Source organism: Amphiprion ocellaris, chromosome 8, assembly GCF_022539595.1.
Source record: "Amphiprion ocellaris isolate individual 3 ecotype Okinawa chromosome 8, ASM2253959v1, whole genome shotgun sequence".
NCBI lineage: Eukaryota > Metazoa > Chordata > Actinopteri > Pomacentridae > Amphiprion > Amphiprion ocellaris.
In genome coordinates this window covers 13,465,297-13,484,823 of record NC_072773.1, presented here as the reverse complement: position 1 = coordinate 13,484,823, position 19,527 = coordinate 13,465,297, and the positions used below count along the sequence as shown (strand labels likewise).

The following is a 19,527-nucleotide window of genomic DNA, read 5'->3' as shown; positions in this document are numbered from 1 at the left end:
GCAGCTGTGTTCCTGGGAGGTGGAGTTTTCAATCTACTTCCTGTTGTGTAGAATAAATGCGAAGTGAGCAATTCAGAAATGCATTTCCCAGCATGCACTAAACCAGACAGTCCTATGACCGGAAACGTCATGTTGTGGATAGCTCGGTGGATTAAAGCGCCTCAACGGGAAAAAAAACCGTTCAATGGGATTCCTCAAATTACCTATGGAGGGCAGTAATGCGCTTTTCTATGTCTAGTCTGCTGCAAATGTCATCAGAAGAAGAAAATACAGCTAGCGTTAGCTCCATTATTTAATTGACCACCACGTCGGTGTAGAAGGAAAACAAACTCGGCCGAACCATCCTGTTCTGAAACGGAGCCTTTAAAATGGCAGGCGAGGAGGAACGGGGGGTGGTTCGTGTCAAAGTCATGGTAGGTTAATTAATGCTCAACTAACATATACTTTGCCACCGCTAGTATCTGGTACAGTCGTTATCCTGTTTATTGAATTGTTTGTTGGATGGTTGCTATCTCTCTGTCAAATACATATTCCGTTGCTAACATTACACGTCGACAAAAACACCAGCTACACTTTCTGGAGAGCCGACTAGTAAAACAGGTCCAGCGTCTGGCCAGCTGTGTGTTTATCCGTTGTGTTTATGCCCAGCTTTGTTTGTAGTCCCTGATTGTTGTCTTTCTAGAGGTGGAACAGCTGGTCGACAGTCTTCTATCAGGTTATTTTGACTCACTGAAGCAGCTAGTTATACCCACACGCTTTGACAGTTACCCGATATAGTGCATTATCAACATACAAGCAGTCAAGCCTCACAGGTTTGAGCTGACAATAGGCTCGTAGGAGGTGAGCCAGACCGGTGCAGATTCGATCACCGAATATCACCGGACAGTGCAGCCGGTTAGATTTCATCCCGACTCGCTCTGTCGTCATGCAAACGTAGACAGCGATGACATCAGAGATCAAGAAGGCCTCTGGGCATGATGGACAACATCTGGCTCTCACCTGATCCAACAGCTGGTTGGTTTAGATGTTGACTCAGCAATATAACGTTTGATAGAAACTTTTCGTTTCAGTTGTTTTATAAAGATTTTAATGGAATTTGTCTGTTTTTAAAGTTGTAATCCACACGTGTGGTTGATATTAGCCAGAGAGATCCCTGGGTCAGTATATAATTGAGGGACCTGTGAAGTCCATTGGATAAGCGGACCAGCATGCTCAACATTTTTATTAAAAGTAGTGTTTTTTTTTTTGTTTGGCCATTATGATCATGTCTTTACAAATCCCATGATTATTTATTATGGAAGCAATCACTTTACTAAAATGTCAACTAAATAACCGTCCCAATTTAATAACAACCACCTTCTAATTAGCCAAACAATAATAAAATGAGCTTATTCAAAAAATGTTTTCATTGGGTTCTTTTTATTAAGTTGAGATAATCATGACAGATATTTCTTTTTTGGCAGTATATCAAATTTTGTGAGGAAAAAACTAATTGTATCTGTGTCCGAGAAATCACTTTCAACTAAGTTACCCATTACAAAAACACCTCTCAAGGAAGTGTGTTAATTCCAGATCACATGACCTGCTCTACATAATGTCAGTTCCTCCTGGAGAAAAGACTGGCAAGACTCCAAGGCTTTCTGAGTTATTTAATATAAAGTAGTATGTGGGTCAGGTGTGCATTTATTGCATGTCAACAGGTTTACTACAATATCTTTAGAAATAACTTTCAATTTCAATTTTACTCAATAGTATATATAATATTTTAGAAGAACCTTTCTCTAAAAATGCCATTCAGTGTTCGGTTATAGGCGGCCATGTTGATTTTAGACCTGAAAACAGCAAAAATGTCAACTATGATACCTATCAACTATGCTACAAAAAGTCACGCAATTATATATTGACCCACATGCATTCAGCCTACAATATGCAGCAATAGAACATTAATGTTTAATTTGATTATTTAAGTAATTCAGCATCAGAATATCAGCTGGATCAGTAATAATAACTGTTGTCCTGTACGTTTTTCCATTGTATTTGACTTTTTTTTAAATCAGTATTTTCTTCTTATTTACATAGTTTGAGAGGGACCTGTTTGGCCACTTGATTTATGTACCATGCACAACTGATCTTATGCTGATTTACATTATAATTTATGTAAAATGGAGGTTGAACCATCAGCCAAGATCACAAATTGCATGTATAGCATTTTGAAAGACTTCCCTGTCATAATTAAAACTTTTACAAACGGTCTACAAACTCATATATGCATCGGATAACCTTTTAAGTTTCCATACAAACTAAAGGCTGTCTGTGTGTCTTGACTGTCGACCATCAAACTTGATGTACTCTATACTGTTTAATTCCCTTCAAATGACATTGTGAGCATGATTATGCCGTGCATGATCTCTGACATCAATCCACACAAACTGCAGAACACTATTACAGAAAGAAAGATGTGAAAAGAAAAAAAACATACCATAACTTTTTATATGAAAAAAAAACAGATTAAGAAGTGAAACAGCATGCTCAACAGAACAGCTACAGATTTAGCATCATAACTGGTGAACAAAAGTAAAACAGCCAAAAGAATGAAAAGTGTGTCAATGACTCTGGATTGGGAAAGCAAACATGAATTAATACTCATTAATATTTGAGATGAGCAATAATATTACACTTCATTTTAGTCAAGTTACCATTATAATTGCCGTCCTATTGACTGTGATATTGCCTTTTTCTTCTATATTTTACCCACAGTATCAGGATTGTTTAAAACTTTACTCGTGTGATTCTTTTCAGAAATGTGATGGGGTGCTGCCTGTGGAGTTTCGCTCTTTTGCTGTTGATCCTCAGATAACATCACTGGAGGTCTTGCAGCACATACTAATCAGAGCCTTTGATTTGAACGGGTAAGACTGATGATAACCTCAACTGTTGTATGGACATGAAGACTGTCAGAGGCAATCCTGAACTTACAATGTGTACATCAGAAATTTTCTTTCATTTTTCCCCCGTTGTTTTATTTATTTATTCATTCATTTCATTGTTGTCTTTTCAATTAGGAAGCGGAATTTCAGCATCAGTTATCTGTCTCGAGATCGGAGTGGTGCTGACGTGTATCTGTCGCTGGTGTCTGACTGGGATTTGGATGTTGCATTCGTCAGTGCAGCCAAGCCACATCTACAGCTCAAGATTGACATAAAGCCCTCTGAAGAGAGTAAGAATGCCAGTGTGTCTTTAAAACAATCAACAAGAAACCATGAATCTAGAGTAGGGTGAATATGTTCCCTGTGTATGAGCCTTAACTTGTGATAGACTTAAATGGGAGAAAGACAAGAGGTCACATTTAAAGATGGTGGTTCAGCAGAAATATTGGATCCTTAAATGTTAGGTGATGGATTTTGTCCCCCATCATTTCTTATCTTTTAATGGTCACTATGAACAGGAGGAAGCTGTTTCAGAGTTTGTACAGGCATCTTAAATTGCAAGAGGGGGATTTCAAAAAAGAGAGGACCTAACATAAATGACTGTTGCGTTTACTATTTTTTGATCAATTGCAGGCCCTGTTATGGAGGACTGGGATATCATAAGCCCCAAAGACGTGATTGGCTCTGAGCAGCTTCTCACAGAGAGGACTAAGTCTTTGGCATCTGCAGCTCTACCCTTCACTCAGTCTCTACTCTCCCAGGTCCCTTCACCTTCTTTAATTTTCTTCATATAGTCTACTTCACCTTCCACCCTCTGTAAGCCAGGGTGTTATGCTCATCTGTATGTTTCACCTATGTGCAGGTGGGCCGGACCCTGTCTAGAGTCCAACAGGCCTTCAGCTGGTCTTATGGGGAGGAGATCAAGCCTTTCAAGCCGCCACTGAGTGACGCTGAGTTCCATAGTTACCTTAATGGACAGGGCCAGTTGACTCGGCCCGAGGAACTCCGACTGCGGATCTACCATGGTGGTGTGGAACCTTCGCTACGCAAGGTTTAGTACCTGAGTTTATTTCACATTATATACTAGCTTCATATTTTTGCACACTCCAAATAGAGTTAGTTGTCACTTAAATTATGTTAAATATGATGCTGATTTTTCTTCTTAGTTGTAGTTCTTAATGAATCCTTGCATAGTATTCAGTGAGTAAAGAAACCCAACATAGAATGCAAGCAGAAACTGCCTTTAGATTTAGACTCTAGATTTAGACCCATTCTGTAACACAAACTGCAGAATTTGAAAAGATATACCTCACAGAAAAGTACACTTTGCATTCATTTATGAAGGTCTGTAAGTTATATGGTGTAAGGATCAACCTTTGTATTGTGTTAGGTGGTTTGGCGATACCTCCTGAATGTCTACCCCGATGGGTTGAGTGGACAGGAAAGAATGGACTACATGAAGCGGAAGACAAGGGAGTATGACCAGCTAAAGAAAGAGTGGACAGCCCGAGCCAGCCATGAGGACCTTGAATTTATTCGTGGGAATGTTCTGAAAGACGTACTGAGGACGGACCGGGCTCATCCATACTATGCAGGCTCAGAGGACAGTCCACATTTGACTGCCCTCACTGATCTGCTCACCACATTTGCCATCACGCATCCACAGGTGTGTAGAGATGAGTTGTGTTGAGGTCTGATAGCATTTAATTGAATATGAATTTCTTCAACAAATTGGAATCCATTTTAATCCCCTTGAGGCAAGAGTTTTGAAGCTGTAAAGTGTCTCGTAATAGCTAGTTTGGGTTACTTTTAATGGTGTCATGGTGTAGCCAATAGTGGAATATTCTGAATCCTTGGGAAGATTATACTAGCGGTTTACATGCCCCAGGAGAAATGCACCTTGATTTTGAGCAAGAAGGTATCGTGTCCCCATGAAAACCCCTTTCATAATGTATCTTACAAGAAAAGCACTCAGAGAGCGCAGTACTCTGCCAAGACTTGCTCAATCATTGTATCATTTCCAAGGGCTGAAATCTTGAAAAAAATTTTGTGGCAGAAATCACCGCAACATAGAATGTGGTCATTTAATAAAGATGTACCCACAAACAAAATTACCTTACACTGAGCACAGGCGTGTGTTATGCATGTGTGCGTTGTGTACAGATACCAAATTGTGTGACCTACATATGTAGCGAGCAACAGGAATTGATTGGACTCAGAAACACCCCCACAATTTAATCAGTTCTTCCTTGTATCATTTCCGATGGATAAGTCCCATTGGTAGTAGGATCCCAATCATGTCATCATCAGTAGGCAGCTGACATAGTGTTCACTTGTCATAGTTACAGTGACTCCGTGCTGCTATCTTGCAATGATACAGAAATCTTTAAGAAATCCATGGATCCAGACTATAAGCTGCATCACTGCCAAAATTTAATCACTTGGTCATTGTGTCATTTCTGACCTTCCCTGAAAAATTCATTCAAATCCATTAGTCCATTTTTGAATAATGTTGCTAACAGACAGACAGACGGACAAACGTACGCCGATCGTCACTTAACTCCGCTGCGTTCCTTGACGGAGTAATTAGGTTGAACTTAACAGTATTTACATAGGGTCCACCTCATCTACGTACACTAAAACCAGAATTTTTTGTGCAACCCCTTTTGAAAAACAGCAAACAATCTGTTGTTTAAAAAAGGCATGGGACACAGAATATATATGTTTATTGAATAATAAACAAAGTAAAGACTGTTGTTCTAAAGTCTGAGTAGCTTTAGTATAGAGTTTGTTGTAGGAAAAAGTGACAAAAAAAGCTAGTGAAAACATCCAAACATCACAGACAACAGGATTGCGGCACTGTAACTGTAGTGTTCACAATCTTTTAGCATCCAAGGAGCAGGTGTGTGGAGAAAGCTTCCCAGCATTAACAAGTCTCATTTTACGCACACTCCTGCATTGTTACTGGTGTTTATATATTTCACGTTGGGTTTCACAATATTTCCATCACCAGTAATGTGATGTGCACAATTCCTCATGATCGCATTACTGTGCAAGTGTAGCCATGAAGAAATGCTGTGATTTTTGTCTGCATTTAAACAAACTATGCAAATGTTGAGCTTTGTCTACCAGTAGCTCATCGAAGATTACCACAATGATGAATTAAATTCCATGAAGTCAAACAGCTTATGATTTTATACCACTACAGGCAAGTGCAAGCAGATAGATAGATAGATAGATAGGATGCAGTATGGTGTCAAATGGTTTAGTTGTGGTTATCAAACAAAGAATTGTTCAACACAGTAAACATCCATTACGTACAGTAGCACAGTCACTAGATTCTCTGCATAGAAACCACGTTTACATGTTAATTAAGGCCCCTAATTTGTCCTAGAAGACAACCGTTGATTTTTCATTGAGTTTCCCTGAAATCTGTAAACTAATTTAATTTGTAAAAGCATGTTTAAATTTATGTGATTTAGACTTGGTTTTTCTTGAAGAGAAACTGTCGACTTTTGTAACTTTGTGTGGATGTGTTGTTTTTCAGATATCATACTGTCAAGGCATGAGTGATATTGCCTCCCCTATACTTGCGGTAATGGACAATGAGGCTCATGCTTTCATTTGCTTTTGCGGCATTATGAAACGCTTGGAGGGAAACTTTCGGCCAGATGGACAGCTCATGTCTGTTAAGTTCCAGCATCTAAAGCTGCTTCTGCAGTACTCTGATCCTGAATTCTACTCCTACCTGGTGTCCCGAGGAGCTGATGACCTCTTCTTTTGTTATCGTTGGCTGCTTCTGGAACTGAAGCGAGAGTTTGCATTTGATGATGCTCTAAGGATGCTGGAGGTTACCTGGAGCTCTCTGCCCCCGGATCCTCCTGAAACTGAAGTGGAGCTTCTGGGACTGCCACTGGAGACCAACGAACAAATGTCCTGCAGAGATAAGAAGGACACAGTTGAGAACTGCTTTGGAGATGATAACGAACAAAAAGAAAAGCAGCGTAGACGACATATGCTGAGGCCTTCGAGAGAAGAACCAGATGTTAGCAGAAATGCTGTTGCAGAAGAAAAAGACAGGCAAAATGTGGGCACTTTAAAGCAAAGTGCTGGTGGTGAATGTGATACTCCTCAACTGACCACGGAAAAGGGGGATTTGCAGGGTTGCCCTTTTGAAAGGCAAACTAGTTTTGGAGAGTTTAAATACTTCACAGCCCGAAATGAAGACAGCTTTGATATGGAGGATGCTAAACAGCCACAGGGATCGATGCCATCAGAGGCAGTAACAAGCATCCCAAGGCGCCAGTCCACAATCGACAGTGACGAGGACCCAGGGGAAAGAACACCTCTCATTAAAATCTGTGACAATGGTTTCTCTCTCGTGCCATCTCCTCTCTTCTCTAGTGGCCTACCAAACTGGAAGGCTGTCTCTCCTACATCTTCAGCTCCACCCTCCAGCTGGCCAGGTGCTTCTCCAGACTCTGTTCAAAAATCCACATCCGCATCTACAACTAATGGATGTCAGGCCTTACCAAAAACTGTCCCAAAAGCAGTGGTTTCTTCTTCCCAAGTGTATAGTGGTTCAGGGATCAGCTCACCAGGAACCCCAACTGTAAAAACATCTGTTCCATCTCCCTCTCACACTCATAATAGATTGCTGCTCTCTTCACCCATTTTGTCGTTTGCAAAAGGCCCCTCACTGTCTGGCAGCAGGTTGTCTACCAACAATCTTCCTTCACCTGGAAGCAAATCCCCCAGCACCACAGATGACACGCCAAGTTCTTTAAAAACTGAGAGCACCAGCATAAAACCCTGTTCTTTGCCGCCTCCTCAAGAGTTTGGAAAAGGCAATCCTTTCATGCTGTTTCTGTGCCTGTCTATCCTGCTGGAACACCGAGACCACATCATTAAGAACAGCTTGGATTACAACGAGCTAGCCATGCACTTTGATCGCCTTGTGCGACGCCACAACCTGAGCAGGGTGCTGCAGCGAGCCAAGGCCTTATTTGCAGACTACTTGCAAAGCGAAGTTTGGGACTCAGAAGAAGGGGACGAGGTGAGCTCAGACTCTCCAACAACAGCTACAGTTGCTCAGCACTCCCCTTCTTCAACCATTTCTCCCAGGCCCATCTACAGCCCGCTAGCATCACCGCAGCCATCATCTCGGAACTCAACCTATAACCTCACAACCACAATTCCCTCCCTAGCAGCTCAAGTTTCCCTTTCCCCAACTTTCTGATTCTGTCCTACATTACCGACTTCCAAACCTCAGTGAACTTCTTAGTAGAGTGTTGGTGGCCTGTTGGAGGTGACAGCTTCTCACATTGAACTTTGCTGTTTATAATTGTCTCACTGTATATGCCTGAATACATATATTCCATATGTCTGTAGTCATAATATTGAATTTATTCTGTTGTCTGTCCTAAAAGTGGGGATGAAAGAACTTCATTTCTCATTCTATCCTCTGAGGTTGCTGATGCATGAAATGTTAAACTCTGTGATTCAGGCATTTGATGGTTAGCCGGTGTGGCTTTCTGCCTTTAAATGGAACCCACAAAGGTTTAGCCACTTGGTGCATTTAGCCTATGTTGCCCTTTTTTTATTATCTTTTATTTGAAGTTCATGTTCTGTCCAAAAAGCCACACAAGTGTCTTAACAAAAGCACTAGAGGTACAGCTACATTCTGTACAAACATGAGGGAATATCAAGGTTAAAGTGCTCACAAATGACTTTGACAGAAACACGACTTGTTAGTCAAGACTTAATTTGAAGGCTGTGTCTTTTCTTTTACTCATCCAAAGTGCTTTATTTTTGGATTTAATGGCAAAGGAATAACACCCAGAGAGGCATCTAAGCAGAAAAATGTTGCAGTGGCCCATACATTCCCCCTCGCATATTTATTAATACCATCTATGCTATATGCTGAGAAGTCAGAATTATTGTTTTTTTCACACTTAATCTTGTTGCCATGAACTCTCTCTGCCGTCAGCAAAAAAAAAATCTAAATGTTTAATCTTCCTCAATGGCCTATTGCTTCTGTAAAACAGTGGTTATATGATTAACGTTTTATCCCAAGTGCAGTGTATTTATGTTGACAACATCTGAGATTTTGGGTTAGTACGATGGTGGTTGTGTCACAGAGGGTTTCACAATAGCTAAATAATTCTTATATGTTACAAGTGTGTTTTTAAAAAACATATTTTTAAATGCAACTCAGCCTGTACTAAGGTCTGGCACCTTAGCAACAGATGAAGCTTGTTATATTTTCAGTTCCTTAAAAAATGGTTTCAGATCCGTTCACTGCTACGTATCAAAGATTTCTGTAATTAAATCATGACAGGGCTGCTCATCATTTTGGGTTGATGATGTCACACAAAATTGTGACATCGTCCTATTTAACCGCATTATGCTATAAAAAACTGTGGCTAAAATACTGTAGAGATCAGTGTGGTGTCGGTCTGCATTGTACAAATACCAATTTGATCCTCCTCGTGCTGGATACTTTTAAACTACAACAAACAGTAGTAGGTACTAGGTAGTAGTAAGTACTGTACAATTTCTACTGCTTTGGAGGGTCCTTTAGTAATGTCTCATTTTAGCACTTTGTTTATTGCTGTTACCCAAAAACTGTCCTTTTGCTGTGTTTTCTGTATGATGAGAAAGTATATTCAGTATATTTATCATTGATATTTATCATTGATTTTTGAGTGTGACAGGCCTCATATTATGACAATGGAATAAGATTTAATGCCACTTGGCACAACCAATTACAGAAGATATTAGCCGGTGTGCAACTTTTTGGCAGAGAAGTGCCTCATCATGTTTGAATCAGTAGCCTTGATTTATTATTTCTTTTGTGCTCTTAACATCTGTCTGCAATGTGATATTGTACAGGCTGAGTAGAATTTAAATTAAATAATGAATTGACAGACATTGTTCAAATGTGGGTTATGGTTAGTGAGCTGTAACTCCCCTTTGGTGGATTTTAAGCAGAGTCCAATGCCATTTCAAAGCATCTAACCAATTTCAATTCCATCGGTTCAATCAAATTTAGATGATACAGTGCCTGTAAAAAGCATTCACCCCTTGAATGTTTTCCTGATATGTTGCTTTTTAACATTGAATCATGGTCGGTTTAATTTGACTTTTTTTTAACAAGAATCTATGAAAAAACTCTCATGTCAAAGGTGAAACAGATTTCTATAAAATAATATCAATTAATATTAAATGAAATATAATACGTATAAGTCAGTATTTGCCTCCTTTAAAGTGACCTAATTCAACTTAAGTCCCCTGTATAAGTTTTTTGTCTTGTCACTCAATCAAGTACCTGCCTGTCAGGTTTAGTGTGTGTTTTGTTTTGTTTCGTTGTTTTGTGTTTTTTTTTTTTTTTTGCAAAACAAATCTACCCACGGGTATAAATAAAGTAACTTTGAACCTTGAACCTGAAGTCCAGGTAACTGGTGATAGAAGTCACACAACTGGGGAAATGGAGATCATCTCAGTACGGTTAATGAGTCTAAAGTGACTGTAGTTTGAAGATGCCTGTGCCTGGAAAGTCCAGTCATTTGTGCATCAGTGCTCCTTGCTAGAACAACACCATGAAGACAAAAAAAAAAAAACACTCCAAGCAGCTCTGTGAAAGGGCTATTGAAAAGCTTAAGTCCTGGGATGGATACAATCATTTTTTGTCACCGAATATCCCTAGGAGTACTGTTAAATCCATCAGTAAGAAATAGAAGGAATATGGCACATGTGTAAATCTGAACAGAGAAGACCATCTTCAAAAACCTGAGTGACCATGCATGAAAGAGACCAGGGAGGAGGCCGTCAAGACACGTGTGACTCTTCCCAAAGAGTTAAAAGCTTCAGCTGCTGAGATTGGAGAGACTGTGCATACGACGACTGTCGTGGTTCTTCAACAATCAAAACTTTATTAAGAGACTGTTAGAAAAAGCTCATGTTAAATCTCTGGGCAGCATTCCCTGAAATGCTTGTAAATGTAGAGAGAGAAATGAATGCAGCAAAGTATAGAGATATCCTGGAGGACAGTTCGATGCAGTCTGCAAGACAGCTGTGGCTCAGGAGAAGATTTGTTTTGCGGCCAAAGCTACACAGAAATGGTTTGGAAACAACAAAATAATTGTTCTGGAGTGGCCGAATCAGAGCCCAGACCTCAGTCCAGCTGTGAACTTGTGGCTCGACCTGAAAGGTAATCAGTGTAACCTAACTGAACTTTAGCAGTTGTCCAAAGAAGAATGGTGCAAATTACAGTATTCAGATGGGCAACAGCCATAGATGCACTCACCAAATGCTGACATGAATGAGCACCTCAATAATCAGTTGTTTATGTTTTATTAATTGACATTACTTTGTTGAAGTCTGGTTTTGATGTGAGCATTTTTTTTTTTTTTTGGTAAATTCTTGTCACAAAAGACAAATTATATTGACCATGATTCAATGTTGAAAAGTAATAAAGAAAAACCAACAAAGGGGGTGAATACTTTTCATAGGCACTGAACATAGCATATGACAAAGTCAATTGTAAGATCCTAAGTATCTTAGTGGCTGAATTTGAATCTACAGGGTATTTTTATTATTGTTATTCCTAAATGTTTTTTTTTCTTGTTAGACATAAGTGTCCATCCTTGAAGAGTAATGTTTTATTTCCTTATAGAATCAGAAGGGCACTCAAAGTGCAGACCTCCTCTAAGGCCAATGCCTTAATTTGCAATTTTAAAGAAACCGGTCTACACATAGATGCTCAGGTCTTGTGGAAACATATTGTTTTTTATTTGTCTGTCTGTATTCAATTTATGAAAACATTGACATTCTTCAGCTTAATTTGGTGTGCATCCTGATAAAGACTGTGCATGGCTGTAACATCACAAAGAGAATGGGAAATCTAAGAGATGCACCTCCTCTGCCATTTTCCTCAAATGTGGATCAGATGATCTAGGCAAAGGTAACCCTGTTGATTCTTATCCAGCTGAAGATATCTCGAACGGTACTACACTGTATGTAACAATAATTGCAATAGAGTGGAGAGTTGAAACCATGGTCAGCATTTGTATGTTGCAATGGGGCAATAGGTTTGATTCAACTAAACTCAGTATAATTCAGTTTTATTTATATAGCACCAATTCACGATATATGTCATTTCAAGGCAGTTCATATAGTAAGGTGAAGACCTTACATATTATATACAGAGAAACCCAGCACATCTAAAGTTTCCTTTGGATTCCCCTTGAGCAAAAACCTGACAACAGTGGGCAGAAAAAAACTCTCCTTTAACGGGAAGGAAAAAAGACCTCCAGGAGAACCAGGCTCGGGGCAGGTGGACATCTGCCTGGGCCAGTTGGGGAGAGGGTAAAGGGGAGAGAGAACAGGACAGCACAAGCACAGACAAGCAACGCATAAGAAAAACAGTAAACACATTTGAGGTTGGTGAGGCTAGTAGCTGCAGATCCAGAGATACCTGCAGAGAGGACACGAAGTTAGTGACATCGATTCATGGATGTCTTTCATTTGGTTAATTTTGTACTCTGCCATGACCAGGAAATGTGTTCAGACTGCAAGTGATGTCTGTTATGCACTGACACTGATCATATCATGTCCTTATCTAAAATTACATTCATATAACCATTCTTTTAAATATGAATCTAAGAATGAGACATTTGTGTCAAAACAACAGTTATATGTAAAATCATCAACTTTCTAATTAGATAAGATGCCCTATTGACGTATGCAGATTGGGGCCAAGATTTTCTAGTAGTCCACAAACACACACAGGTTATTGTTGATGTTTTGGATCTCAGCACAGTTCAGATGTGAGGGAACATTTAGGGAATTGTGGGTACCTGAAAAAAGTTAAGGAGTATATCTTGCTTTGGTAAAAGTTTGCTTGTTTGTTTCTTCTCAGAGCTGTTTACCTTTCACATTTTATTCTTGGTTTTCACTGGCTCATGTTCTGTATTCTCAGCAGTCTGTAAAACAGAAGTGATGGTTCCACCTCAAATAGGGAAATACGTTTTTTTCTAGGAGTGTCTGTTTTAGGCAGAAACTAAAACAGTTGTGACGTCTTTGTTGTTGGTATTACATTCTGGTTTGCCTCCATTTGTATAGCAGTATTTATTTCTATAATTAAAACAAACAGAAGTAGTTGGACTGGCTAGACTTTGAGCTAGCAATATGTGCATTTGTTAAAAAAATTGTTTATCTCTTATATATGTGCACAAGCATTAAGCCTTTTAATGATACAACACACAACAATGTTAATGATTGTATAGATGACACAAATAAATAATAATCAATGAAACTGACAGTGAAATGTGATTGTGTCTGAACTGATTCTAAAAGGTTAAAGCATAAAAGGTTTACAAAAATGTATAATTTTGGCTATTGATGGTGGTAATAATCATACTTTTTGTGGTGGCTGAATTTTTATTTTAATTTTTTGGTTCATTTTGAGTTTTTATTTATTTTTTGTCATCATTCTTTCCTTATCCCCAAACCTGACCCAAGCCCTTTGTGAGTGGGAGTTCAGTTTGCTATGTACAAAGTAACAGTAGATGAGATAACTGAGTCTCTGACTCTTCTCTATTTGTTCTTCTGCCTCACTAGGTTTAGACATGACCCATAATATTTGCTTGTAGCCACAATTCACCCAAAGTTATATAATGACTTCTGAATATCTAAATCTGGATGTTTATTAGAAGTCGCAGTATTAACTACAGTTTTTGAGATATCTTTTAGTGGATCAAATATTCAAGGGGACATGCAGACTCAATTGGAATGCCACAAAAAGTCAGGGAAGCACCTGTTAGTAATCCTCCTCTTGGAATACTTGTCAAATTTCATGGAAATTAGCTTGTCCATGCTGTATATACACACACACATATATTAATTACTACTACTATTTTATTTTTTCTTATTCTTTCTATAGTGATTTTATTATTCTCTTTTCTTATTCCTAGGATGACACCAACAGTTGAAATTAAATTCCTTGTATCTTGTATGTTGTCTATGTACTTGGCCATTAAAGCTGATTCACATTGTTGTGTACGTACTTGGCCATTAACCCTTTGATTCACAACACGGGCCAAAAGTGACCCAATGGAAAATGGGTATCTGCTGACCCACACTGCGCATCAAAGTGTTAAAGCTGATTCTGATTGAGATTCTAACACATCTGCAGCATAGACAGTCCATGTTCTGCAGCCGTCCTTCAGGCTGCCGTACCGACGACTACCTCCAGATGGCGGGAATGTGCCATGTAACTTAATGTGGAAAAGGAGGCTGGGTAAAAAGCTACTGTTTCCTGTTCCGGTTCAACAGTACCCATTACACACAGATCAAAATGTTGACCCGAGTGTCACGGTTCGGGTCCGCTTTACCCCGGTTACTCTCTAATCCACCGGCTCGGTTTGTCTCCCAGTCCAAACCGACTAGTAGCACCGGTTCGACCGCTGTGACGGAGCTGCATCCCGCCGCCGAGCAGTCTGGACACGGTGAGGTCAGCCCGTACGTCAAGGTGAGTTCTCCATGAAAGTCCTAAACAACCAGAGAACGGTCGTTTGTGTGAACCGACTAACCGAAAATTCGCGTCGAATTCTCTAACTTGAGTTACCAGAGTTGTCAAATATGCTGCTAAACTTAAAATGTGTCACATTAAGCCTCGCTACAAGAAACCGACCCGCAGTGGAGCGGATCAGTTAGCTTCAATTAGCTAGGCACACAGTTTCTGCTGCTCTGCAAGTTTAATGCTAGATTGTCCGTTAGCAAGCATTCGGGTAGATCATCGCATGAACAGAGGACACAAATAAATCCTCACCTCCTTCCTGATAGTATCCAGTTCAGACACAGTCAGCAGTTAGAGCCAAGAGTGTGTAGGAACAGGTTTCTGTAAGTTGTTGTGTGCACGGTGCCAATGACTTTTCTTCTGCAAAACAGCCAACACTTCACCGAGAGCAAAACAGTACATCGACGGGTGTAACAGACTCATTTAAACATGCAGGGCTATAATAGTTTGGGAAATGTAAATGAAACTGCTATACCTTCTGTATTTATTTAAGATCTAAACTTACGTTTGTAAGCGTATACATAAAAATTATAAGATGTCTTAAAAGCTTATGTTTTTGTTTGTTATTCACCATTCAATCTATTTCGTTGTCATTCGTCATCATAATGATGTTGCTATGAATTATATGTAATCTTCCTGAGTGAAGTCACCACTACATAGTCCCTGCAGAAGGTTGCATATTTACCTGTAAGATAAGTGCAGAAGTCCCCAGACTTTGAATCACGGATTTGGACATTTCAAAGGTTGGCAGACTTACTGTAAAAAAAAGATATTATTATACCATTAACCTGTTGGACAGTGACATAATCCATCATGAGGATTACTAGGGTTGGTTTCTCAGAATGTCACAATTGTGAACAAACATTTACATGCACTTGTAAGGACCATTATGTCATGGCAGTCTTGAGTTTTTGATAATTCCTGTAACTCTTAATTTTATGTAATGTAACGTTTAAAACACGTCTTTTTCACAAAAAACAATCATGCATTTTGGTTGTTTCATTTATTATAGGTCTTCTGGAAATATGACTAAATCAGCTGAGTAGAAAATATACATACAGCAACTTGAAAATTGAAATAGGGCCCATTTGATACACTTATTAGAATCTGCCTTAAATACCACAGTAGAAAAGTCTGAGGAGCTCGGCAAAGATTCAGAAGAAGGAACTCATTTGGAGTCATTTCCACGCAGCTACAGGCCCCAAAATCATTTGCGCAAACGATTCTATTTATAAATTGCATGTTACAGTCACTGTAATGATCAGGAAGAAAACACAACCTGTCACCTGCTGCTAAGAGACTGTTAGTCAGGATGATCAAGAGTCAACCAAAAAGCAGGTCTATGAGTGAGAAGCTGCTGGAACACAAGTGTCAGTGACCAGAGTCAAGTGTGTTTTATATCACCATAGGGTTACAGGCTGCCATGCAAGAAGAAAGCCCTTCCTCTAAAAGCCGCACCCTCAGGCTCGATTGAAGTTTGATGCTGATTTGATGGACAAAGAAAAGACCCTCTCGAGGAAAGTTCTGTGATCAGATGTAAAAAAACACTTTCGGCCACCCTGACCAGAAATATATTTGGAACAGAGAAGATGAGGCTTTTTAGTCCCAAGAACACCACACTTACTGTCAAGCATGGTGGTGGTAGTATGATGCTCCAGTTCTGTTTGCTGCGAGTGCAACTGGTGCTTTATATAAAGTAAATGTAGTAATGAAAGAAGAAAGACTACCTCCACATTCTTCAGGAAAATCTAAAAGCATTGCCAGGGGGTTGGGTCTTGGATGTGTTTGAGTGTTCCAACAAGACAATGACTCCAACAACACATCAAATATGGTAAAGAAATGGCTAAATTAGGGTGGAATTAAGGGTTTGGACTGGTCTGCCTTACACCCCATAAAGAATCCATTGACTGTGTTGAATGCACAAGTCTGTGTAACTGCACCAATCCTGTCAAGAGGAGTGGTCTAAGATACAGCCAGAAGTCTGCCCGAAGGTTGTGGATGGCTACCAAAACCACCTAGTTGAGGTGAAAATAGCTAAAAGACATTTAACCATATATTAGCATTGCTGTACATATATTTTTGATACTCTTGATATGTACAGCTTCCTCTTTTTTGATGAAATTTATTTTTCGGCAGACTGAGTGTGATACTAAATGTATTGACAATCTTTTTACATCCTATTGGCTGCAGTCGTAACTGAAAACTTTCCTTTTTTTGTATCCTTTTTAAGCAAAGTTGTTCCATGTGTACCATTATTCCCTGATCCTCCACATGTTTCTGCACTCTCAGAAATGGGCCTGTTTGACTCAGTGTCTGGGGAGAGACAGGAAGACCAGATGAAAACATCACTGGGAAAGAGTGTCTTTTTCAGTCAAGGGAGATGGAAGATGAATATTGCTCTTTTAAAGTCGCATGTGGTAGTTTATTTTTCACAAGCCTGGCTGAAAACATACCTCTCATTTATCAGTTGTGTCCGATTTGTGTTTTCTCAGAATCCAGATTACCATGGCTTCTCCAGCGATCCCGTGGAGGATGAGTGGAACATGAGGGTGGGCTTCTTCTTTGGCATTTCGGTGGCTCTTGTTATTGGAGGAACATTTCTCCACTATTTGCCAGACCACGGGTGAGTTCTCAGTTCATCACTCTTTCATGTCTGCTCACATACGATGAGGCAGTGTTTAAGCCATTTTCCTGCTGAACGACACAGTAACACTCTCATGCCTTTTTCAATACAAAAACCCTCATCTTTACCTGACTATAACATTCCAAAGCAGACTTGTAGTGTTTTTCTATGTCAAAATAATGTTAAAAAGTCATTGTTGTGGTGTACTTTCTTATTAACTGTTTGGTTGCTGCTCCTTTAACTGTTGCTTTTTAACTAAACCACAGAATGACGGCTTGTCCAAAGGTGGCTTTCACCGGTCAGCATTTAACATTTAAGTCAGAATCTGATGACAGATGGTGGGGTGTTCGGTACCACAATCAGACATTTAAAACATTACACATACATTCCCGATGAAGCATATTTTCAATGTGAAGTTAGGTTTTGAAGATATATATATACATGTTCTGCTTCGAATAATTATTTTTGTCTGATGATTTTTCCATTAAAACAAGTTTGCCACTTTATGTCATGGTCATTGTTGCTTAGTTCTAGTTTTGCTTTCTTTGTTCTTGACTTACCTGATTTTTGTTTTCCAATTCTTAATTCACCTAGTTTTTCCCTCTTTAATTCTTTTTATTGTCTTTTTTTTTTTTTTTTTAACTTTTTTTTAAAATTATATTTTAAAATATTTTTTCTCAAAACCTGTTATGTTTACAGTGTTTAATTAATGTCTGCTGTTGCACAAAGAGAGAATAACATAATTTCGATCATTGGTATGCAATGTACATATTGAAGAACTGACAATAAAGCTGACTTTGACTTTAATTACCTGTTTAGGCAGTCTTCAGATGGCATTAAGACCTACTCCCTCAATGAAAAATCAACAACCACAAATATGCAAATGTGTTCCATTTCAGTTAACTACTGGCTACAAGGTCTCTCCATTGAGTGTTGCTCTGCTATCCATGCATATTTTATCATACAGAGGAATGCTCAAGATTTGTAGGCAAGAGAACAGTAATCTCTCAGAAGAATAAAAAATGTTTTGAAAGCTTGCATGTAAACTGGAGTTTATTGTTGATATGTAAGTTTCTTCCTGTCGTCCTCACTCTGTGCCGGTGTCGTCCTGTATGTTGCAGCATGCGGCAGTGGGCCAGAAGGGAGGCAGAGCGTGTTATCGTGCAGAGAGAGAAGGAAGGTCTCCCTCTCATAGAAGAGAACTACTATGACGTAAACAAGATTGTTCTGCCCACCGCTGGAAAGGAGTAGGATATTCAGGATCCACTCACTGTATTTCCGAATCATTGTATTTCAGTATGATAGAATAAACGATGTGCTTGTTGAGTTATTTAATTACTATGTGTGAACAATTACTTCTTGAAGCTGCAGTTTCACTGAATCATTAATTAAAGGTACCTATGAAGACACTGAAAACTGCTGGTGCCAACTTTCAGTATTTGGCAATATTCAGTTCTTAGTCCTATGTTTATTTGTTTTTTTTTTTTTTTAAATAACTGAGGTTTAATAACCAGCCCTCCATATAACTAACTTTTCAAATTTAAGATTGATGAATGGGGAAACTAATACACTGAGCTGAAATACTGTAGTACCTATGAATGTGACATTCATAAACTCAGCTCCTTTTTATTTTTGATGTGCTGAATTTCCTATGTGATGATTTCAATTGACCAAAACATCTTTTGAAGACAGGAAATTTTTTCTCTTTTAAAAAAAATGTATGAATGAATTAAACAATGCTTATTTAAAACAGCAATTAACAAAGCAGAAGCTTTCCTGCAGTGACAAAACCTGAAATATGAGCTCAAACAGAGAGACGGACATAAAATGAGCCACATTTACCATGGCTCATATATAGTGTGGCTGTATGTGTTATGTTACTGCTTTCAGTCACACAAAGGCTTTCAAGAATATAAGATGCATTTCGCTTTTGAAAGGGTTCTTCAATCTTCGGAGGTCAACATTTCCACCTGTGAAAGAGTTAATGTGTTTTAGGGGTTCTTGCACATCCATCCTTGCTGAGGTGACGTGACGTAATGCGGATATTTTTCAAACAGTTGGCAAAAACGAGATTTCTGAGAAAAATAGCTACAGAAGTATTTTGTTCTTTCTGTCAGGTGTGTTAGACAAGGTAATGCCCTACGGTGGCCGAGGGGTGCAAACGCAGTACAAAAACGGAACGCCCTGCAAGAGACAAAAACACCCACAAAAAATAAATGCTACAAGATAGAAAACACCTACAAAAGAGAAATGCTGCAGGAGACATAACACCTCCCAAAATGAAACGCACTTCCAAGAGAAACGCACGGCAATCAGGAACGCGCTTCACAACAGAAACGGACTGCAAACAGAAACGCACTTCACAACAGAAACGGACCACAAAACAGAAACGCATT

At 39.2% G+C, this 19,527-nt stretch overlaps 2 protein-coding genes across 2 annotated transcripts; both read left to right on the top strand.

Moving 5' to 3' along the window:
* Positions 1–175: 175 nt before the first annotated feature.
* Positions 176–13,249, top strand: tbc1d25 (TBC1 domain family, member 25). The gene is made up of 7 exons (XM_023279039.3): positions 176–413; positions 2,800–2,909; positions 3,063–3,217; positions 3,561–3,688; positions 3,790–3,978; positions 4,318–4,593; positions 6,475–13,249. Exons 1-7 carry the CDS (start codon positions 369–371, stop codon positions 8,164–8,166), a joined length of 2,595 nt encoding a protein of 864 aa, XP_023134807.2. The 5' UTR covers positions 176–368; the 3' UTR covers positions 8,167–13,249.
* Positions 13,250–14,245: 996 nt separating this feature from the next.
* ndufb11 (NADH:ubiquinone oxidoreductase subunit B11) lies at positions 14,246–18,466 on the top strand. Its single transcript, XM_023279037.3, has 3 exons — positions 14,246–14,460; positions 17,001–17,131; positions 18,253–18,466. The coding sequence occupies exons 1-3, from the start codon at positions 14,287–14,289 to the stop codon at positions 18,380–18,382; spliced, it is 435 nt and encodes a 144-aa protein (XP_023134805.1). The 5' UTR covers positions 14,246–14,286; the 3' UTR covers positions 18,383–18,466.
* Positions 18,467–19,527: the final 1,061 nt, after the last annotated feature.